Genomic DNA, 23,349 nt, shown 5'->3' with positions numbered 1-23,349 from the left:
CTTTCGTTTCACAACTGAGGAAAGCTTTAAAATACGGTAAGACCTGAGATAAAATCCTAATAACTAGAAATCAGTATACGGTTGACATGCCGGCCAGTCGACAGATCAATTCAAACCAGGAACTTATGGGGTTCACCAGCAAAGTCGGAATGCAAACAAGCACCAATAAGCCCAAGGCCTGATCCTGCAACTAGCAAGCCACGTAGTTCAGCTCTGAGTCTTTCCCTGATTACAGCAGAGCTCGCGCTGCAACAAATGATGCCTTGATCCCGCCCAGCCTCTCTTTCTACGCGGAGCAAAAGCGAAGCGGCAGGAAGCGTAGCCTATCACGCGCTGCCTTTGCCTCTGACGTCACCAGAGCAGGAAGCAGCCGCGGCAGGAGAGATCAAGCTGTTGCCCCACGGACTCATTTTGCTGCGGCACCAACGCTATGGCAGCTGTGTGTTAAAGTGCTTCTTTAATGGGTGTTGTTTTCTAACGCGTCCCCCACGCCCCACCGGACAGTAAACCGCGATATTTCTTTACCTGCCAGAACGGAAGCCTTGGGATTTCTTTGGCCATGTTTGCCAAAGCTTTCAGAGTTAAATCCAATACTGCTATCAAAGGGTCTGATAGGTAAGTTTGTTTTGTTTCCTTTTCCTTCAAGGCATTTTACCTTGGTCGTTAATCCGTGTAAACAGTGCCGGTGCCAGGATGTTTTGCGCCTTAGGCAACGCTCACTGCTTGCAATACCCCACATTTTTAAAAAAATAAAAAATAAATTAATTAAAAATTGCTAACTTCGCTTTTAAAAAATAGATGCCTTGTAGAGAAAAAATAATGAAAAGCACAAAACTGGAAACTGCTAAATTTATTTCAAATGGCAAGGTTGAGTAATACAACGATCTTTGATTATCTTTCTCAAGTACAAAAGAAGATGTTTTAGCACATCAATTATTTCGAACAATCTTGTGAATAAAACTCTGCCCTTCAAAGGTCAGTACTGCACTTCTCTGAGGCCCGAGCCCTAGATGGTTGCTTAGGTGGCCTAGTGGTAGCACTGGCCCTGGTTGTAAAAGAGCCATGCTTTCTAACCAAGAATGATGAAGATTAACAGGATGCTACTTAAAATTACATTTAGCAGAAAACATACACTTTAAAAAATGACATGCCTCCCTCAAAGTGCAATTTCTGTACACGTTAATTTTATGCATCATGTGAAATGCAGAGATTGATGGCTGATCAGTAATTAGTGCTTGGGTTATGGCTTCACAGTGATAGTTGGGATATAAATAAGTTGCTTTGTTTTATTTCTCTGGCATGCATATTTAGAAGGTCTTTTTAAGGTTTTGGTCTTTTAAAACTTGAATATGTGTCTTCCTCCAAGATTTAGAGTAATAGTCGTCATAATAATTACCGGTAATTAATTATTTATACCCCGCCCATCTGGCTGGGTTTCCACAGCCACTCTGGGCAGCCCCCAACAAAATTAAAAGTACAATTAAACATCAAACATTAAAAACTTCCCTAAACATAATAAACTGAGACCAAGCAAAAATAGAATATATTAAATGACAAATTTGCAAACTGCCATCACAAACTTGTCATGGGCACCACACACATAGACCAAAGTATTCTATTGGGTACAACAGAATGTTTATTTAAAAATCAATTTCAGCTGGGGGAGGAGAATTATGGGCATCAGGGAGGGCCTCTGCAGGCATTCATATGCCCATGGACATTATCCTGGCATTCCTGATTTAAGATAGTGGAATGGCTTTGATAATTAGGCACCTTTTTTAAAAAAAAAAAAAAAAGATTTTAATCATTTAGATAATGGAATTGTGTCGTTGACCTTGCAGGAGGAAATTACGAAATGATGTCGCAGCAACTTTTCCCACCCTCACATCTGAACAGCTATCTGAAATTGTGCCGAATAAAGAAGAGCTGAATATCATTAAACTGTATGCTCACAAAGGAGATGCTCTCACAGTCTATGCTAATGGCAGAATACCAGTCCTTTTTGAAATGGAGAAGAGACTGTATCCAACAGGTACAGAAATATGTTTCTGCAGGCAGTTTGCTGTTCTGGGTCTGGGGAGGTTTGAGTTTAATTTGATGTTTTACTTTGGACAAGTTGCAAAATAATATTTAGCCTCCATTTCCCATATCTAAAATGAGAAGAGTGTCAGTTACGGTATAAATGTGCTCAATCAGAAGTAGGCAACATACTGTCTTTGATTCATAAATTGTCTCTCTCTGAAACACACACTGCTAGTACAGCTCTGTCTAGGCATTCACTATTTCGCTAAAATGAACATGAGGGGAGTGGGAGAGTGGACACGAACTCCTCTATCTCTATCTCACTCCACAATTTCAAAGGCAATAGCTTATCCATTGCAGACAGTCTATACTAGCAGAGGCTTTCTGCTCAGTGTAGAATCCTGAAGAATCAGAGTTGTTTACTTTCTACAGATAGTCACCCTTGAATTTGTGGAGGGTGGCAGGAATAGTGAGGGGAGGGGAGCTAGCCTGAGCTGAGCACCTTATGTGTTCAGTTAAGCTGGATAGTGAATGCCTGAATAGGGCTGTGGCATTTGCCCTCCTAGGTAGGTCATAAGGAAAGGGTTAAATGAGTGTGAAGTGATTGGCCAGTGGGAACCCAAGGGGAGGAGTTAGAGTTGGAGTTCTTTGGAAGTCAGTTGGGAATCGGAGAAGGAAGAGGGAGGATAAGTCTGGGTTGGTCTAGTTTTGATGTGTGAGAGTGAGAGAAACTGTTAGGAGGAGTCCGATAGATAGTTGGTTAAAAGTTATTAGGAAGGTATAGGCCGGTATAGGAACTAAGGATAAGAAACTGACAAGAAAAAATATCTGAAACCATAAACTTGTTTACGCTTAAAATAAACTTGATTATTTGTTTTGATGTTAAAAACTGTCTGGACTCAGTGTGTACCTGAGAGAAACGGGTTGGTGGCAGCGGAAAAGTGATCATGGTGGCACAGGGATCAATAGATCGTCAAACGTCTGGGGACCCTGTGTGATCGCTACAAGGGCTCATGTAGTTCATGCTATGGGGTGGCAGGCAGAGGGCTCTCTTCTTTAACTTTTGCATAGGCAAGAGTTGATAGGTGATTCTGCTTTCCAGCCTTGGTTGTTCAGAAAGAATTATGGGTGCAGCAGCAGGTGTACAATTCCTGCTATGTTCAAGTTAATACTGGCCCCCAAGCAGAGGATTGAGAAAGGAGTGCACAGGTTCGCAGCTTGTTCTCAGGCAGAAGAACCATGGATTACTGGCCGAAGATTATTGTGTCTGAACTAAACCAATCTATCTTCTCACTGCCCATTATTTTTACATGCTGGGTTTAAATATCTTGAAACAGAAGCTGGGTTGTGTGTTCTGGTTCCCATGTCTGGTTCCCATCATTGTTCCCATGTCTGTCTTATTATTTATGTGTGTAAACCAGTCTGGGATTTTTTTCCTGGCTGAAAAAATACAAATACTTTCAAGTAAAGGAAAATGTCCAGTGTTGAGGCTGTGTGTGCCATTGCTTAATGGACAATAGGGAGATATCAACAGACTTGCCCCCCCCCCCAAGGTCTGGAAGTTAAAAATAACATAAGGGAGGAAAACCCAGGGTGAAGGGGAACAGTCCAATGCGAATTACTTGCACTGAGTGCTGTCTTGATTGCTGGCAGTGGGAGGGGAGGGTAATAGAAAATAAGGTGGGGAGGGGAACAGCATGGAGTACAGTATCCTGAAAAATGAATCCTGGCTAGAATCCTGAGCAGGAGCACTCCCACAATGCAATATTTTGTTTCAGGCTCTACTTCCTAATTTTAAATTCAGATTAATGGTTATCAGTTCTGAGAAATGGAGGCAGGTAAAGTGTGTCATGCTGGAATTCCACAAGCATTTTGTTTTCTTTTTGGAACAGTGTACACCCTGTGGTCTCATCCTCACCTTCTCCCTGCCTTTTCCACATGGCCGCCTGTGTTGCACAAACTAGCAGGAGGAGCAGGTAAGGGAACGGATCTCAAAGCCATTCTGCATGGCACTGCACATTTGCCTTGTTGTGGAGCTGGTTCTCATGATTGGGCTTGTTATATTGCAGTCCTAAGCATGCTGCTTGGATGTAAGGGCCTTTGAAAGGCAGTGAGGTTTATTTCCAGGTAAATAAATAGATTTTGTCATTGACATGACAGTTTAAACTGAGTTATTCAAGGCCTTTTTCCCCATTAGGAAGGAAAATAATATCTAAATAATGCCTGGTCTGCTTGAATGTTAGAATCTCCTTCTGAGGCTCTTCTTTGGGTACCTCTGCCATCAGAGATGAAGAGGGTGGCAACCAGGGAGAAAGTGCCTCCAAAATTGTAGTGCTCTGCTTATGGAATGCCTCTAACTAACTATTTTAGACACCCAGCAAAACTTTCTAACCTTGCAGGCCTTTTACCTGTTTGCTAAATTTTTTTAAAAAAACACTGACAGTTTTATTACTGCTTGAAGTAAAAAGCCAGTATTATATCTCTCAGTCCTAGTTCCTAATAAAAATGTTCCAAACTTGAGAAAAAGTTGTGATTTGTAACTAATGTGTAATTGACAATTTAGTTGATACGTTTTGGCTTTGTGGTGGCAGAATTGATGGTAGCAGGGCTGATCGGAGCTGCACTGGCAATTAGGCCCAAGGTTTGAAGCCATCCAAGAGAATCCCTTGTTTCATGTAGACATTGAAAGCAGTATTTTTGTCAGTTTTTGTTTTTTAAAAGAGCAGTGAGGGACAGGGGGATGACTGGTGTCTTTAAGATTTTGCTAAGATGCTAATATACTGTCTTTTCCACAGATCTAATGCTTCCAGGGGTTGTAGTGCCCTCTTATGGTCTTCCTCAGGTAGATCGGGGTACTCTCTGTGCCATCACCTTGGTGGGAAACAGGTATGATTTCTCCTGAAGGCTAATGCTAAAAAGATTTACCTCTTTCTGAAGGGTTTCTTAGAATGCATTTTGAGACCAGAAATTGAGGGTGGGAAAATCAGCCAAATGTGGCCCTCCAAGCCTGTCATACTGGCCTTCAGGATTTTCCTTAGGCTGCACCCCACTTTGGGTCCCACCCCTCATCAGCTGTGCCCTGTGCCCTTCTCGAGAGCCTTTGGCTGACTACAGTAGGCCATTGGTTTTTGCTTGCCTGAATGGAGAGGTGTGTGATTGTCCCATCCCTCTTGGATTTAAAAAGAAGGCAAGTAGAAAACAACAGGAATGCCTTCTGAGACTCCCGTTTATTTTGACTCTGATTGTGTGCCACAGTGTATGCCTTCTATGGATTCACCATAACAATTTGGGGCTGCCAGCAGCAGGGTTGATTTTCACGCATTGTGGGGCATTATTCATTGGCCAGTTCAGACATCTAAGCTCTTCATGAGTATGCTTAAGAGTTGTGTATTTCCTTCTCTTGCATATTTTGAAACACAGACTGTTTTCCAGTAACCGTAGTTTGCTTGGCTGGCTGATTCAGGCAAACTTGTTTGCTTCCAAAGCTGAAGTGGAAACCAAGGTTTCACCAATTCTTGTTTAGAGGAAATCTATGACTTTGCAAACAGTGGTAATCAAAACCCAAGAAGTGCAGGATTGAACTGTGGTGTTCAGAAGCAGAAGAGGGGGCACAAGAGCCTTAAATATGTTCTCAACACAGCCAAACCATGGTTTGGTCATCATGTCTGAAATGAGAGAGATTCCTTAGCTGGGAGCTGCTTTAGTTGGAGTAAGAATTTAGCTGTTTGCTTTATGTGATACTCTCTTTACTTTTCAGTGCCCCTGTGGCCATTGGCATAGCTACCATGTCCTCTGCAGAGATGGTGGCAGCTGGAATGAAAGGAAAAGGCTTCACAGTGCTGCATACATATATGGATCACTTATGGTGGGTGTATCACCAAAACTATTTGACCGTTTACACAGTAGAAGAAAAGCGCATGGTTAGCTTTTGCGCCCATGCTAATCCAAGACTCAGGTTAGAGAAGAGTGAGCCCTGAGCAAAGTATAAGAAGGATGCAAGTGGCCTTGCATAGAAACTAAGCATAGGTGCATAATTTTGACAAGCACTTAAGAAAAACTGTTCAGTTCCACAGCACCAAATCAGAAAACTCTGACCCTTTTCTGTTGTGGCGACACTGAGAACTCTTCTATAGTGCATCCTGAAAAACACTCTTAATGAATGAATATAACTTTAGGCCACACACTACTTGAAAGTCATCTTAAGGACTTGAGAGAGATTGTATTCTTAAGGTTCTGCTAGATTTACGGCAGTCAGTTGACCCCTTACACAGCATTAAATAAATGTGATGGTGTGGTCAGTTTTTCCAGATTGTTTCGCTCATAATCTTTACAGTGAAGAAAATGGTTCTCCACGACTTCATAGCTTAACTGCCTCTGTCTAGACTTTTTGCTTTGAGTTTCTGTTTTGCTGAAATTGAAATTTGGGGCAAGTCTTATTGTGCCATTTACTTTTGTTGTTTCTTTTTAAATTGAAAAAGGGAGTTTGGTGACAAGTCATGCCCACCAACAATAGTCCCCTTAGAAGCAGAGCCTTCAGAGATGATGGATGCTGAAGAGGAGGAGCAAGAGGCTGGAGAAGGGGAAGGCAAATCACAGGAAAACAGCCACCCTATTGACCCATGCCTGCAGACAGGGATTAGAAATCTAAGCATGGAAGATGCTATTCAGAGTGCGGACATGACAGAAAAAGAGGAACCTAATGAAAATGGTGCTGCTGAAACTACTGAAGAGGACAACCTAGATGTTCCTCAGGAGGCAGAAGACAGTAGGAGTCCACAAGGTAAAATTATAGGGTTATATACAGGGATTTGCATTCTAGATGAGGTCTAGTAACAACCTTTTGCTCAGAACTGCTCATTTATACAAACTTAAACATATATACTCTATGCATTTTCAATGTGCCCTATAATGCAGGAATGGGGAACCAGTAGCCCTTCAGAAATCTTTGGAATTCAACTCATATTAGCCTCAGCCAGGATGGCCAGGGTCAGGGATGATGGGAGATGGTCCTTCAGCAATATCTGAAGGACCACATGCCCTCTATCCTGATTTTAGGTGAACGATGGACTACAGTTCCCACTATCCATGGCCATTGTCCATGTTGGCTGGGGATGATAGGAATTAAAGTCCAACAGTGTCTGGGAGGGCTGTAGGCTGCACATCGCTGATGTAATGTGTGAGATTAATGCAAGTCTTTGGGGGGGGGTGGAAGGTGTGTAGATTATAGGACACGTGTAACCATGATTCCCTGCAGCATATGCACTGATGGTGCATGTGATGAGCAACGAAATCCAAACAAATGCATCCCCTTCACACTCCATGGCTTGTATAGGGCATTATACCCTGTTACTAACTTTGTAATGTGAAAGAAGCTTTCATTAAGCTCTGTGCTCACTGCTAGTGTGTTAGCTTTCTTCCGTTGAAATTGAATGTTGGTAGAGACAATGCTGAACTTAACATTCTTCCTTTCATTTATTGCCTCATGTGACTATATTTTCGTGACAAAGAAGAGGGATAAGCCACCAAAGGGCTTGTATGTGGAAGTTCATAGCTTGTGACCATGCCGCATGGCACTGAAATTGTTTCCCTGTTCAACACTGACACAACTCGTAGGCATAGGCAGGAGCTGAGAGGTTCACATGGTGGCAGGGACACATTGTGAACTAGGCCATGTTGCATTCTGTGCAGAGGCTCGTAGGCAGGGAGGACTATTTTTTAAGCTAGAGCTCAGCAAAACTCGGTTCCAGCACCTCTCAGGTGGGCACCATTGCCATTATAAGAGAACAAGGGATGTGTTCATGGTGACTTCTGGCACCCCTTTTTCTAGAAAAATAGCACTGCTTGTAGAGAACAAACGGTTCTGTCTTTTCTTCTAGAGCAAATGGATGCATTGCTTCACCAATGCTTCTTCCACGCCTTAAAATGTAAAGTGAAGAAGTCGGAGCTCCCTCTACTGACCAGCACCTTTCTCCGCAACTACATGTTCGCATGTTGGTACGTGTAGTAAGATCTTCTACAAGCTGGCAGAGCTGCCGTGTTGCTGGCTGAGAAATGTGGAAACGGAGCATCATGTGTTTGTAGAACACTGTTCACCAGAGTCAGGAGTAGAAGCCTTGCATGTACGCCGGAATCTGTGCCTCAGCCATTGTCACTATATGAACTCGTAGGCGAACTCTGCATGGGTCAGAGTCTGCTTTAAGGCATACTCCAGATATGACACAGGTTAAACTTTTGTTCACGTGTTGGCCTGATTTAACTTTGAGAAGGTATTCTGTTTTCACCTGTCTCTTGATGATTCATAAGGAAGAGCTAAAGCTATCTTCCAGTAAAAGCAAAATAAAAATAAAAAAAATCCTTCCAGTAGCACCTTAAAGACCAACTAAGTTAGTTCTTGGTATGAGCTTTCGTGTGCATGCACACTTCTTCAGATACACTGAAACAGAAGTTGCCAGATCCTTCTATATAGTGAGAAGGTGGGGAGGGGTATTACTCAGAAGGGTGGTGGGAATGGGAGATTGGCAGGTAGCTGAGATGAGCCTGTTGACGACTCTTAACGACTGCAATAGGTCTTACAGGAAAAGGCAAGGGGTGAGAAGGTGAAAAGCATAATGAAAAAAAAAGAATGAAAATTATAATGAAAAGTAAAAAATTATAATGAAAAGTAAAAGCATAATGAAAAATAAAATAAATGCCATAGCTGAACTATAGAACTTGCTCCCATAAGAAGCAGTGATGGCCACCTCTTTAAAAGAGGATTAGACAGATTCATGGCGGATAAGGCTATCCAAGTCTACAGGCCTTGATGGCTCAGCTCTGCCTCCACAGTCGGAGGCACTAGTGCTTCTGAATACCAGTTGCTGGAAGCCTTAGGAGGGGAGAGGGCTCTTGTGCCCGGGTTCTGCTTTCAGGCTTCCCATGGGCATCTGGCTGGCCGCTGTGAGAACAGGATGCTGGGCAAGATGGGCCATTGGCCTCATCCAACAGATTCTTCTTAAGTACTTATGCTTGAATTTGTGATGGAGAAGGAGGCTCCATTTGCTCTCTTTATATGACATTTAAATTCTTTCCAATCTGTGTGCCCATGTTTTAAGAATATTTTAGCTGGAGAAGCCTGGAAACAAAACATATTTTTTTCTTAAATGTCACCAAAAACGAGAGAGGCGTAATTCCTCTTGTTTCTTGCATATAATTGTGTGTTTTTTTCCTTTTCAATCTACCAACAGTCCACAAGGTCAACAACTAGACATAAAGAAATCAAGCTACAAAAAAGTGAGTACTTGTTGTTGTCCTTTTCTGCACTATGAAAGGTTGAGGAAAGAAATAATAATGAAACATTGGATTGAATGTGGGATTTTCTGCACACACCACAGATCATCTGCCCCAATGCTGTGATCCCTTCCTACAAAGGCACTTTGTGCATGTAGATCCTTGATGTGTGAGAAATCTTCAGATGATTTTGCTGGTTAATAGCACAATCGTATACATGTTTGCTAAGAAGTAAGTGTGCATAGTAATTTGAAAACAACTGTAAAATTCTGGCCTAATATTGCATTGGCGGGGTTTTTAATAATTTTTTTAAAAAAACACTATACAGGTATCATTAAAACATAAGTTGGTTGTTTTTTTTAATTACAACATATTATACAGTGGTACCTCAGGTTAAGAACTTAATTCGTTCTAGAGGTCCGTTCTTAACCTGAAACTGTTCTTAACCTGAAGCACCACTTTAGCTAATGGGGCCTCCTGCTGCCGCCACGCCGCCGGAGCAAGATTTCTGTTCTCACCCTGAAGCAAAGTTCTTAACCCGAGGTACTATTTCTGGGTTAGCGGAGTCTGTAACCTGAGGCGTATGTAGCCTGAAGCATATGTAACCCGAGGTACCACTGTATATCCAAACAAAACCAATCTTTAAAAATTACACCAGAATATTGCTTGTTTCATTTTTCATGTGCATAATACAGTGAGGGGGGAAAGTATTTGATCCCCTGCTAAATTTGCCCGTTTTCTCTCTGAAGAAGAAATGACCAGTCCATAATTTTAATGGTAGGTTTATTGTAGCTGTGAGAGACAGAATAACAACAGGAAGAAACCCAGAAGACAAAAGTCGGAGATTAATGTGCATTATAATGAGCGAAATAGGTAATAATAATAATAATAATAATAATAATAATAATAATAATAATTTATTATTTGTACCCCGCCCATCTGGCTGGGTTTCCCCAGCCACTCTGGGCGGCTTCCACAGAAACCAAAAAACACTAAAATATCATACATTAAAAGCTTCCCTGAATAGGGCCGCCTTAAGATGTCTTCTGAATGTCAGGTAGTTGTCCATCACCTTGACATCCAATGGGAGGGCATTCCACAGGGCGGGCACCACCACCAAAAAGGCCCTCTGCCTGGTTCCCTGTAGCTTCGCTTCTCGTAATGAGGGAACCGCCAGAAGGCCCTCGGCGCTGGACCTCAGTGTCCGGGCAGAACGATGGGGGTGGAGACGCTCCTTCAGGTATACTGGGCCGAAGCCGTTTATTTCATCTCTTTGCAAAAGATGACTTAGTACTAGGTGGCAAAACCCTTGTTGGCAATTAAAGAGGCCAGACGTTTCTTGTAGGTGGCCACCAGGTTTGCACACATCTTAGGAGGTATTTTGTCCCACTCCTCTTTGCAGATCCTCTCCAAGTCAGTAAGATTTCAAGGCTGTTGTGTAGCTACCTTCAGCTCACTCCACAGATTTTTGATGGGATTAAGGTCTGGAGACTGGCTAGGCCACTCCAGGACCTTAATGTGGTTCTTCTGGAGCCACTCCTTTGTTGCCTTGGCCATGTGTTTTGGGTCATTGTCGTGCTGGAATACCAATCCTCAACCCATTTTCAATGCCCTGGCTGAGGGAGGGAGGTGCTCACCCAAGATTTGATGATATATGGTCCCGTCCATCGTCCCTTTGATGCGGTGAAGGTGTCCTGTCCCCTTAGCAGGACACCCCCAGAGCATAATATGTCCCCCTCCATGTTTGACGGTGGGGATGGTGTTCTTGGATTCGTAGGCAGCATTCCTCCTCCTCCAAACACAGCGAGTTGATTTGATGCCAAAGAGCTCAATTTTGGTGTCATCTGACCACAACACTTTCACCCAGTTCTCCTCTGGGTCATTCAGATATGCATTGGCAAACTGCAGACGGGGACCTTGTGGGCTCTGCAAGATCTCAGTCCTTCATGGTGTAGTGTGTTACCAACTGTTTTCATGGTGTCTATGGTCCCAGCTGCCCTGAGATCATTGACAAGTTCCCCCCGTGTAGTTCTGGGCCGCTTCATCACCGTTCTCCCGATCATTGCAACTCTACAAGATGAGATCTTGCATGGAGCCCCAGACCAAGGGAGGTTGACAATTATTTTGTGTTTCTTCCATTTGCGAATTATTGCGCCAGCTGTTGTCACCTTCTCACCAAGCTGCTTGGCAATAGTCTTGTAGCCCAGTCCAGCCTTGTGCAGGTCTACAATCCTGTCCCTGACATCCTTGGACAGCTCTTTGGTCTTGGTCATGGTAGCTAGTTTGGAATCTGCTGGATTGATTGCTTCTGTCGGCAGGTGTCTTTTGTACAGGTACTGTAACGAGCTGAGATTACAGGTAAGACCTCTCCCTTACAGCAGGTGCTTCTAATCTCAGCTCGTTACATACAGTGAAGATACCAGGTAGCCTGACATCTGGCTAGTTGATAGGGGATCAAATACTTATTTCACTCATTATAATGCACATCAATCTCTGACATTTGTCTTCTGGGTTTCTGGGGGTTTTCCTGTTGTTATTCTGTCTCTCACAGCTATAATAAACCTACCGTTAAAACCACTGTATCCCAGTTTTAACTGCCTCTCTCTCTCTTCTAGTTCTCCAAGTTCATGCAGTCAATGCAGCAACAAAATATCCTCCAGGTGAAGGAACTGAATAAGGGAGTAGAGAGCATTGTGAATGTGGACTGGAGGCATGAAAGGTAAGAGAATCTCAATTCTGTGCACACATAGTCGAAATACTGAGGGAGAAGATTGAAATGGATGGTTTGGGTTCCTGGGAAGCACTATAGGAATGAGGATGACATTAATGCACAGCAGAAGCAATTAGGGAACAGGGTGTTTGTGTGTTTGTTAATAGCTTGGAAAAATACTCGCAGCATAGGAAGCAAACATTGAGGTGTAAAGTTATGCTTTCTAACTGGCAAGCCGGATCCTTACCTCCCTCAGCCCCTGTAGGCCAATTTGGCAGGTGGACAAGGCTCACTTTTGGCATCAATAAGTTGATGTGTGCTGTCAGTAAGCCCCTCTGAAGACATGCTGTTAGTGAGCCCCACTTTGCAGGTGGTGAATCATATCTCGCTAACAGTGTATCATTTCATAATGTGATAATAAGTTAGTTGGCAAAAGGCATTAAGGACATTAATGGAGACTAAAATATCAGTGGTTGTTGGGCATGTATCCTAATGCTCCAGGCATCTCTTTGCTTTAGGCTTCTTCTCATGTTACTTTTGATCAGTACAAATATTAAGATCCGCAGTAATGAAGAGGGGTTGTTTGCTGGAAGCTGTGCATAAATGGAGTGTTTCATTACTGGTTTATTGCAGAATCTGTAGATTCCAGTTGTGCTTGCTCCTATGAGGAGCTAACAGGAGTAAGCCCTTTTGAATTCAGTAGGACTTACTCCCAGTGTTGCAACCTAAATAAGCCAGTTCTTAAACTCTGAGTTAATAGGTAATTCCGGAGACATCACAGCAGTAGCTTGCATTAATCAACCAGGCTGTGGCTAGAATCCTGGTTTCTTAACTGTCAAACATGTTCACTTACAAAGTTATCCCTTGCTAAATCCACATTTTAAAACTGAGCCAAGGTATTGTTTGTATCAGCTGTTAGAAACTCACTACTTTACTGTCAAGTCCATAAATTCAGAACATTTTTCTAAAACAAATTGCCTTTTCTTGTCAAACTCCATTGCCAAAGTTTAGTTTCTCCTTATTCAGAAAAAGTTGTAATGTTTCTACCATTGCTCCAGTCTTCCACAGTTCTCCGTTTGAGTCATACTATTACATCACTGCCAGAGAAGAAACAAGCCCAACGCTAATGCCTGCATGGCAAAGCCCAGGGGTTGCCAGAGCTTTTGGGCCCATAGGCACATTTGCAAAGTGGAAAAGCTTCTGTGGCACCACAGCTAAGCTCACACAGCAACCTTCTCTCTTGGGTACAGTAGAATGCTTCCTTCAAGCCTAATGTCAGCAGGCGAAGGATGTGGGTGCCAGGGAAGGGGTCTGTGGGCATATGTGTTGGGAACCCCTGGCATAACTGCTTTGACCACTGCAGGCCTAATTAGGACTCTAGTGCCTTTTAAGACGTGCACCATATCAGGGAAACAATTAGCAAGCAATGCTTTCATTTTCTCTCGACTGCTGCAACCGGGAAGGGCACACCTTTTTGAAACCTCTCCTTGATGCTCACTTGTTGAAGGCACTGAAGAGTTTTTGGCAATCCCAACCACTTTCCTTCCGTAACTGTTTATCGTATCCAGAGTGACACAGTTTATTACCACTATAGTCACCATTGCCTCTGGAAGGGCCCCCCACTTGACCTGTGGCTGCATTGTCAGCAGACCTGTAGATACTGAAGTATTAGGAATGAGAAAGGATGCAGAGCAATGGCAAAAGAAAGGGGAGGAGAATGGGGAGGTGCTTGATGGGACTGGTGGGGCCTACAGGCCCGTCCTGCTCTGTCCCCTTCCCACCCCACACAGAAGTCCCACTCCAACTCCTCTTAAAAATTTGGACTGGCTGTGCTTACCTGTCCTCTCTGCCTGCCGCTGCCCATGCTCGCTTTGCCAGCCTCCCTCCAACTTCCACCAGAAGTGGTGACGCTCTGGTGGTGATGAAGATGCACTGCAGCCCGTCGTCTCCCTTCTCCTTGGGGACCATGTCTGTGCTCTGTTCCTTGCTGCTGGGCTGCTGGGCTTCGTTCCCTTGGGGGGGTTCCACACTGTCTCCTCCCCCGCCCATCTATGATGTCACAAACACACAGCATTGTGAAGCTCGCATTTTACAGTATCTTTTACAAGGTCTCATTTGTGTGCCTCCTTGGTAGATTGGACGGCGAGGTTCCTGCTGTTATCTGCTGGAACAGGCAGGGCTGTGCCTTCCCTCTGTCACAATGGGCCCTTGTGATGTCGAGAAGGCTTGGCAGAGTGTGTGGGGGCGGGTGGGCTTTAGTTTAGGTCTACATAGGAACTTAGCCCAAAGAGACACCGAAGACTTTGGATCATTTCTCCACGCTTTCTCTCCTCCAGGGATTGGCCTCTTTGGAGGCCAGGTCTAGGCTGCTCTGTTTGGCTTGCTTTAGAATTATTCAGAGAACTTTCAGAAGGACTGCCATTGTCCCTGGCCAGTATCAGATTGACCTGGGTACGTGCAATGCAATTCCTTGGGGGGGGGGGACCTCAGGTCCAGGGGGCCAGATGCAGCCGCCCAGATCTGTCTGTTTAACCCTTGGAATGCTCCCCACTCACATCCTCCACTGGTCATGATTCACACTATTTCTTCTTTCCTGGCTGGAATGCCTCTTGCTTATCTGGATGGAGGATCGAGATGGGTGCACAAGCGTATGTAGAAACTAGCCTACTCTACAAGGGTACAATTTCCACCCACTTTCGCCTCAGACCCCACCTACCCCTGGGAAGTGGCCTTTGGAAGATTTCTCAGAAGGAACTGTGGCCCACAAGCTGAAAAACAGTTTCCAACTCTGCCTTTCCTTTTGCACAATGTACCTGGCACTCCTATGTCCTTGCATGGCTCCTCTGTGCATATTAGAACACATGCAGAGGTACTTACTCTAAGCTATCAGTTATCTTCCTTTGCTGCTAAGAAGGTTGGGGTTATGCGCTAATTCTCTTCCCTGGGTCTTCCATGGCTTTATGTATTTATTACATCTATATATCACCTTTATCTTTCAAGGATCTCAAAGGTTCTCTTCTTTTCATCCTTCACTTGTGAAGTAGCTTAGGCTAAGAGATGGTGACTGACTCAAGTTCAACCAGTGAGCTTCATGGCTGAGTGGGGATTTGAACCCTGCGTTCCCAGTTCCTAGTCCAACACACTAACCATTATGCCACACTGGCTTTCATGCTGGAAGCCCTGCAGCATAGAGTAGGATGGGAGGCCAGGCCAAGATACCATATTGTGCCACAGCATTCCAGTATTGAACGCTAGGTCGCTGCTGGAGCATATGACTTCAAGATGATGATCTGTTCTGTAGACCATCTTGAAGGAGAGGCAGAAATGTTTTTCCACTTTGTGTAAGCAAACGTGTTGAGGGATTTTGCACTGTGTTATTGCAATGAGAGGAATGGTCTTGGGTGCCTATGTCCTAGGACGCAACACTATACTCATTTGTCTCTCAGTCATGAACGGGAATAGCCGTCATGATGAAATGGTAATAAACTCTGTGAAATATTTTGCTTTGATTTTCAGCATTAGGTCTTTTGTAGTACCTATTGAAATAGCAGCATCTGAATTGTCTGTCCAGGATAGCAGAAGTGGTGATGGAGTACAGCTGTACCACTGTCCTGAAATCACACCACTCTATGGCATCTCATCCAAAATGGCTCCCTTATTCCAAGAGTCTGGATATAAGTAAGTAATATAAGAAAATGAACCACTTGACTTGTTCCCTATGTTGTTGTTCTTGTTGTTGCTTGCAGAACATGATGGGCCAAGGAAATCCTTAAAGGGGTGTGTGAGTGTGTAGCAGACTTCAGAGGGAATGGCCTGCCCGGCAGAAAAATAACTGAATCTAAAAACACGAATGTTTCTGGGTGCTGAGTTCAATAGTTTGGGTTGGTTTGACCATTTCTCCTGTATGGTGGTAGTGGTGTTCTAAACGAAGGGAACAGCTTCCTTACTGGAGTGTTTCCCCCACTTAAAATAGCCAATTTGCAAAAGCTGATCATTTGCTGTTCCTTCCGCAGTGCAGCCTAGCAAGTAACCAAGATTCAATTTTCCTCCAGGAAAGGCGACACCCTGTCCAGCAGTGAAGTGAGAAGTGCTGTTATCAACTATGTGAAGCTTAATGAGTTGGTTGATGAAACAAACAAAAAGTATGTAAAACCCCAAAGCTTGTTTAGTAGGGAGATCGCAACACTACTCTCCTTGCTCTGTACTGATAGCAAGAGATAGCTGCAGCCATGGTTTTGCACAGGAGTTTCCTGTGCTCGTGGTTCACCATGACAGCGCTAAGTCAAAACATGTGGGAAAGGGCAAGCAGTCTTTCCTATCACAAGTCCCTTTATGCCAAGTATGAACACTCAGGTCAGATGGACCATGCACCCTGTCCTGGTCCCTCTCTTATTTACCTCTGCAGTATAGATGGGCCCAAGTGCAGTGTTGATTGTGCTCAAATGTATGTCCAACCTCAACAAGTGTTTGTGTGCAAACACACACACACACACACACACACACACACACACACTTACACACTTGTGCAGGTGTATCCCATAGAATGCCTAATAGAATTTTAAACTAGTGGTCATTTTCCCGATTTATTTTGTTATTTATTTCATAGAATATATACACCACTTGATTAAAACTCCCCCACCCCACCCCATTCGGGAAAATTGTACAACAATAGTTTAACAAGAAGTTTAAATACTAAAACCAGTTAGGATTCCCATCAACTTTTTAAGCATCTAGGTAGGCTTGCCTAAACAAGAATGTTTTTTAGCAGGTGCTGAGAAGAACGCAGTGAAGGCACCTGCTTGATATCAATAGGCAGGGAGTTCCACAGTGTAGGTGCTGCCACTAAATGATCAAGTTCTTACACACATGGAGTGGATATTGTGTGGCATCTGTAGAGTGCCAATTCCGCTGATCAAAGCAGTCGAGAGGGCACATGTAGGGTAGGGTAATCTCGTGGATAATTTAGGAGTGCCACAAGATTAAAGACATCTTAGTTGATTAATCATATCACTTTTTTGTGATATGATTCTGTAGGTTGATCTGTTAGCTTAATCATTAAAAGTTTTGATTAGCTAAACAGGCGACCTTTGATTAACTGGGCAAAGAATTTTGAAACATTAAATTATCTTTAAGAGAGGTACATGCAAAAACAGCACTTGACAAGCAACTTATTCAGACATAATCTACAAGCACAGAGGACATGTTGTTTTATGTAACCCCTTCTCAAGTTTTCAGCAGTCAAGTAAGGTTTTTAGCACCCAACTTACCACATAATAGTGCAAGTGCAGTGTGACTTTTGGAAATCCTTTCGTACCTTTTAACAACAAAGTGCTAAAGAGACAAACATGATCTTTATAATCTGTAGAGTGCTACACATTCTTGACGTTGGTGCATTTCCAGTTCAGGTGATGAGTGATCATGCTGAGAACAGACTTTTAAATCTGCCTTCCTTTGTTACAGCTTTATAAAAGTGGATCCTATCTTGTGCGATTGTCTGCTGGACAAATCTGAGCAGGATGAAATTTCAAAGCTCACATGGGACAATCTCCTGAGCAGGTGAGGGGGGGGAGTGATCCCTACTGCTGCTTCATATACTTGCCTCAGTATTTCCTATAATGCAGGCCACTATGTATTATGGTATCTTTAATGTTTGCAAAAGGAGGTTAAGCCCAAACCATTCAAAGGTTAAAATTGTCACTAAGGTCTAGTGCTGTGTTGCTTTGTGTTATGTAAGCGGACTGGAATTTTATGACACAGTAGCCTGATTTGCACATCATGGTAAGCCATAGCTTATGGATTACTGCATGCTGTTCATTGACCCCTTGCCTTTCTCCACTCACTCTTCAGCCAAGAGAGAAGCGTACTGCACAGCTTGGCTTAGTGCTTGGGTGAGGAACATCAGGCATGGGGGCCAAATGTAGCCCTGAGGACTCCAGAGCACACCCTCTCTCCTTCAGCCACACCCTTCACTGTTGCTCCATTGCACTCCCAAGTGTTTTTGCTTGGCTGGAACATGTCCTTGAATGCTGATCATGCCTTTGGCTTGCATGGATGCCGAGGGTATGCAAGTGTCCGTATAAACCATGCAAAAGTGAAATGTGCACTTATTTCTCTGACTCTGCCCACAATTGGCCCATGGCCCAGAAGGGAGTGGGCCGCTCAGGTTCCCCCCCACACACACCTTCTGCTTAGTGTTCCATGCGAACCAACACTTGCAGTTTCTCTCCCCAAACAAATGACGAGCCACAGACCAAGAACCAACCTTGGCTTCCTGGGGACAGAAGCTAACCCTGAGTCCTGGTTCACTGGTAATTCTAAGCCTCACATCACAGTTTGTTTTTCCTGACTCCAGGTGGGTCAGAATAAAGTGGGAGCAAGTGAGCAGCTGCTTGCTCTGGTAAGCCATGGTTTATAATTTGCTTCCCATGATGTGCAGGCATGGCCACCGTAAAAGTAAACACAACAAGCTTGGCTTCTTTGGGACCTTCTAAAACTCCCCATTCTCTTCTGTTACTTTGAGGATCATAATATTTTCTTTTTAAAAAGTCTTTGGAATTAGGAGAGGTACAAAGATAATAATGTAATTATGTCTGTCTGGCAGTGTCGTCTGTTAAAAATCACAAAAACCTTTTAAGACATAATATTGATTGTACTTTTATTTCCCAGAATAATCCTGTTACAGAATAGCATCATGTATCACATAGATGAAGGCTGCTAGATGAAGTATAATTAATTCCTGTCGGTCTCCCTATGGTTGTCTAGTATACAGCCTACACATGGGATGTAAATCAGCCTCCCATCATTATTAACTTTCACAGGGAATTTTAAAACCAACCTTTCACCCAGGCATTTGGTGGCTGAAGAATACTGCTCCTGACAGTTGTCTATAACAGTTCTTTCTTACATTCTTAAATTAACTGTAACTGTTTTTAGAATGCTTTAAAAAAATGATGGATGTGATTCCCACCCTGGGCTCCATTGGGAAGAATAATTTAAACTCAATAAATAAATAAAACCCTGAGGTGAATAAAGGCAAGCTGTATCAGATTGAGTCTTTGAATAGATGTTCTTGGTACTTAAGTATAGCAGGAATAGCTAAGCCAGAAAGCTGCCATCCCTCTGTGCTGTCCTGGATAAGCTTAATCTTAGCGCTGCTTTTGTGGCAGGTGTCTGGATAAACTACAGCCCTTCCATCAGGTGACTTTTTTTGGACATGACCCCATCGTGAGGAAAGGAAACAATGATCCCATTGATATAAACATAGCACAAAGATCGTGCAATAAAAAGGTAAGGGCAAGGAGAGAAGTAGTCTTCTGTGGAAACATCCAAACTCTGCTGCCTTTTTTGTATGTCTGCCTTTTGAAATGTTTTATAATACTGCACTATCTTTTGAAAGTTTGCCCATTGAAAACACCATTTCCAGAGCAGTCTCCTAGCCCTGTTATGCAGAGAGAGGAAAATAAAGAGGCTGAGCCCATGACCCTACTTTTTGGGCATGGAGAGCAGGGAAGGCTGTTTATAACTACCAGAGCTGCAGTTATTGCCCCAGAAAACAATTGACAACTGGGCTAGCATGTGCCGCCTGTACAGGTGAGCATTCCTGGGCTTAAGTCATAGCCCTACCTCCTCTCTGAACCCCTGGGTATCAGGTAGGAGGTCCAGATGTTACACTGGTGCATGATTTGTAATTTATTTCAACCACCCGGGGGTGAAGAGGGCAAGGCGGAGAAGGCCAGATCAGGAGATAAACTGAAGTTCTCTGTTTAGAGCTTATCTGATATCTGTTGGCCCTAGTTCAGAAGAATAGTAGGAAGCACCTACTGGCAGCTGAGTCAGATATACATTGCACAGAGACTTCTGAAAGTGTCACCAAAGTGCTACTCCGGGAAGATGGAAGGCACATGTTGCATACCTAAGGGAGGAACAAAAGCTTGAGTGCAGCACATGTTTCACATGCAAAAAGTCTTAAGGTTCAATCTCTGGCAGCTCCAGTGGAGAAGATCAGATAGCAGGTGATGGGCAAGATCTCAGAGTGAGGCACTAGAGAGCTGCCCACAGTCAGAGTAGATACTACTGACCCGGATAGAGTAATGGTCTGAAGCGATAGAAGGCAACTTAATATGAGTGTTGCCCTCATGGATCTGTATCCCTGTTCCAGAGGAGCAGCCAAGCAGGTGCAGTAGAAGAAGCTAAAACAAACTGGGGCAGAGCTGCATGGAAGTGTACCTGGGTCATTAGCAGCTTTTTGTTCCCTGTGTGTGCATACTAATTACTAATACTAATTTCATTTGTACCTCACCCATCTGACTGGATTGCCCCAGCCACTCTGGGTGGCTTCCAACAAATATTAAAGCATAATGAAACATCAGACATAAAAAACCTCCCAATACAGGGCTGCCTTCAGAAGTCTTCTAAAAGGTGTATACTTATTTATCTCCTTGACATCTGATGGGAGGGAGTTCCACAGGAATAATAGTTTTATTACGTTAATTGTGTGTGTGTGTAGACCTGAACTAATTGCAGCTTGCAGGTGCAGCGTTATGGCTTGAAGGTAGTGGTCCAGGGTGTTGATGGTATCCGACATGCTTGGGTGCAAGACCCTAGGAATAAACCAACCCAATACAAAGTTGTCAATTTTTTCAGGTAGAGATGATTAATTCAGCCCAGTACTATACATGATTCAGCCAGGGGTTGGGAGTCAGAAGAGGTGCAATGGGCCCTTGTACTGTTTTAACATAGGCATTTCTTTTGCCTTTCTCTGAAGGAATGCAAAGTAGTTTTCATTTATATCAGTGTTTCAAAATGTAGTCAGCTGGTGGTGCTGTCTTCAAACCCCAGGGGCAGAAGCTAGCATGCCTTTGGGTAAGGAAGTCCTGAAGTAGCCTCAGAGAAGGGTTGGTTGGTTGTGGGGTGGTCTCCGTAGGAGCTTCCTGGCCTGGGCCTTTTGCTTTTGCCCTAATGGGTGATGTGTGAATCTGACCAGGCCACTGGCTAGCATTTATCCCCACCCCCAGCTTTCCTAATTAACATCCCTTCCTCCTAAGCTGCTAGGGCAAAACATATGACCTAATCATTTAAGATTTGGTCTGTTGCTACACTGTCCCGTTCCCCCCCCCCACCAATCAGGACGAACCTTGATAGTGTTACCCCAGTGCTTCAGTTAGTCGCTTGCATTTATGTATGCCTTTCACTTAAATCACATAGGTTGTGCAATATGCTTGCTGTCAAGCATGCACTGCTTCTATTCATTTCCAAGCATAGGTATTATTAATATGCACAGGCAAAGGCCCTATGAAAATAACTTTGCTGATACAACAATACTGTAAGAATGTACGAAAGTAAAATTGCACACTAATGATTGAGCATTGTATATTAGTGCAACCAAGTAATACCATCTTTCCTTTCGGTTTGCAGGTAACCATAATTAAGAATCTTGAGCTGTATGGGCTAGACCCACAGGCTGTTGCCAACTTTCTCCAGCTAAAAGTTCAGGCGAGTGCCACTGTCACCACACTTCCGGGAGCAAAGGACAGAGCCCAGGTCCAGGTCCAAGGCAATCAGATCCACCACCTTGCTAAGCTGCTGGTGGGTAAGTATCTTTAGCAGGGGTAGGGAACCTGCCAGGGCAGCACACCAGTGGTGGGTGGAGTCAGAGGAAGAGCAATGGACAACATACCTTTGCACATTAGGCTATATTCCAGCAATGCAAAAGCCAGGTGCTGGCACATGTGCATGCGCGCACACACACACAGTCTCCATTCAGGCTCAGAAGAGGTGTCATCACAAGATGACATACCAGCAGGCAAAGCATTAATGGAAGTGTAGCTTAGGGAAAAAGCTAAGGCCCAGCATGCAAAGTCTGCCTGCCAGGCCTAAAGTTCTCCACCCCTAATCCATGGCAAACTCTAACAGTGCAATCCTAGGAATATCTTCCCAGGAGCATATCCTATTGAATTCAATAGTGCTTTACTTGCAGCCTAAATTGATTTTACAATATTCTGATCAGTTTCTAAGATGTGCTCTTCTGAGGAGGCGGCTGTTGGAAAACAGTTATACATAAACTAAAAAGCAAAGTGCTATTTCCCCTTCAGAGTTATTTTATTCATGTGTAACCTTATGCAGATTGAATTCAGTGGCTAGTTAGGGCTGCCACATTACCGTATTTACACAGATTTAATGCACCATCAAATCTACCGTATTTTTCGCCCCATAGGACGCTCCGTCCCATAGGACGCACCTAGTTTTTTGGGGGGGAAATAAAGGGGAAAAAATTTCCCTTTATTTCCCCCCCCAAAAGCAGGTCGGGGAAACAGAACAAGGTCGAGGAACAGCGGGATGGCGGCGCTGCGCCTCCCTGCTGTCCCCTGAGCTTGTGGGGCTGGCCGATGTCTGCCCCGCGCGAGGGGTGCTCTGCATCAGGGCGCCCCCCCCCCGTGGGGCGGCAGGCTGCCATCCGCGGCATGGGGAGCCTTGCCGGGAACTCCAGCAAGGCTCCCCACGCTGCGGATGTCTGCCTGGCGAGGTGGGGCGCTCTGCTTCAGGGCGCCCCGCCCGCCGGGCGGCAGGCTGCTATCCGCAGCCTAGACATCGCTGCCGGACCTCCCGTAGGGCTGCCTAGGCTGCGGATGTCTTCCTGAAGCCTGGAGAGCGAGAGGGGTCGGTGCGCACCGACCCCTCTCGCTCTCCAAGCTTCAGCAAAAGCCTGCATTCGCCCCATAGGACGCACCCAGATTTCCCCTTCATTTTTGGAGGGGAAAAAGTGCGTCCTATAGGGCGAAAAATACGGTAATTTTCATGGCGTAATTTGTCCAAAAATGGTGTGCATTACATTCGAGTAAATACAGCAAGTGCAATGTCTTCCTATGTATATTTATTCATAATTAAAAATGCACAGGAGTATATTTTTAGTAAGATGAATGCCGTAAGTATACAATGCTTTAGAATTTTCAGAGCACATTACTCTTTTAGTAAGCTGCAGGTCCTATTGTGTTACGCTTTTGAGCTGTCAAATACAGATTGATTACATGTTGACTTTGTTCCAGAGGACTACCAGATACCTCGCAAATACATCAAGGGTCTTGAGATGGCACCAAAGATGGGTCGGAAGAAGTAGCCAGGTCTGAAGATCAAAGTCAGAACTTTGTTATTTATAATTATTTTATTCAAAAGAAATGACTAATCCAGCTGCCTTACCTATAAAATAATGGAATTTATAAATAAAACTTTTCCCAATAATCTTTGCTGGACTGTCTCCATAGCTTGTTGTGGAACACCTCAGCATGTTTGCTGAGCACTGTTCTAGTACCAACAGGTCCAAATGTAAACTATTGGATATCCACTGAAGATTGTGG

At 44.0% G+C, this 23,349-nt stretch overlaps 2 protein-coding genes across 2 annotated transcripts in view; one reads left to right on the top strand and one right to left on the bottom strand.

Annotated features, from left to right (window-relative positions):
- DYRK3 (dual specificity tyrosine phosphorylation regulated kinase 3) overlaps positions 1-14,399 on the bottom strand; it is a 40,571-nt gene extending 26,172 nt beyond the window's left edge. The window contains exon 1 of the mRNA XM_082228312.1: positions 13,836-14,399. Coding sequence (XP_082084438.1) covers positions 13,836-14,047 — 212 coding nt within the window. The 5' untranslated portion in view covers positions 14,048-14,399. The remainder of the gene's footprint in view (positions 1-13,835) is intronic.
- On the top strand, positions 372-23,233 carry EIF2D (eukaryotic translation initiation factor 2D). The gene is made up of 15 exons (XM_082228328.1): positions 372-615; positions 1,842-2,032; positions 3,915-3,998; positions 4,818-4,908; positions 5,780-5,887; positions 6,501-6,802; positions 7,899-8,016; positions 9,246-9,291; positions 11,904-12,007; positions 15,515-15,676; positions 16,051-16,140; positions 17,459-17,554; positions 19,165-19,285; positions 21,413-21,587; positions 23,041-23,233. The coding sequence occupies exons 1-15, from the start codon at positions 560-562 to the stop codon at positions 23,109-23,111; spliced, it is 1,815 nt and encodes a 604-aa protein (XP_082084454.1). The 5' UTR covers positions 372-559; the 3' UTR covers positions 23,112-23,233.
- Positions 23,234-23,349: the final 116 nt, after the last annotated feature.

This window comes from Podarcis vaucheri (genome assembly GCF_965113315.1).
Source record: "Podarcis vaucheri genome assembly, chromosome: 6".
In the NCBI taxonomy this organism is placed as follows: Eukaryota; Metazoa; Chordata; class Lepidosauria; order Squamata; family Lacertidae; genus Podarcis; species Podarcis vaucheri.
The sequence above is the reverse complement of the archived record's forward strand: the minus strand, read 5'-3'. Positions and strand labels throughout refer to the sequence as shown.

What these genes read in the sequence shown, in the direction of transcription:
- EIF2D (XM_082228328.1), top strand. Translation starts at nt 560, where the DNA reads ATGTTTGCCAAAGCTTTCAGAGTTAAATCCAATACTGCTATCAAAGGG. An exon ending in GAAGAGACTGTATCCAACAG is followed by an intron (nt 2,033 to 3,914) that starts GTACAGAAATAT and finishes TTTTTGGAACAG; the next exon opens with TGTACACCCTGTGGTCTCAT. An exon ending in ACATATATGGATCACTTATG is followed by an intron (nt 5,888 to 6,500) that starts GTGGGTGTATCA and finishes AAATTGAAAAAG; the next exon opens with GGAGTTTGGTGACAAGTCAT.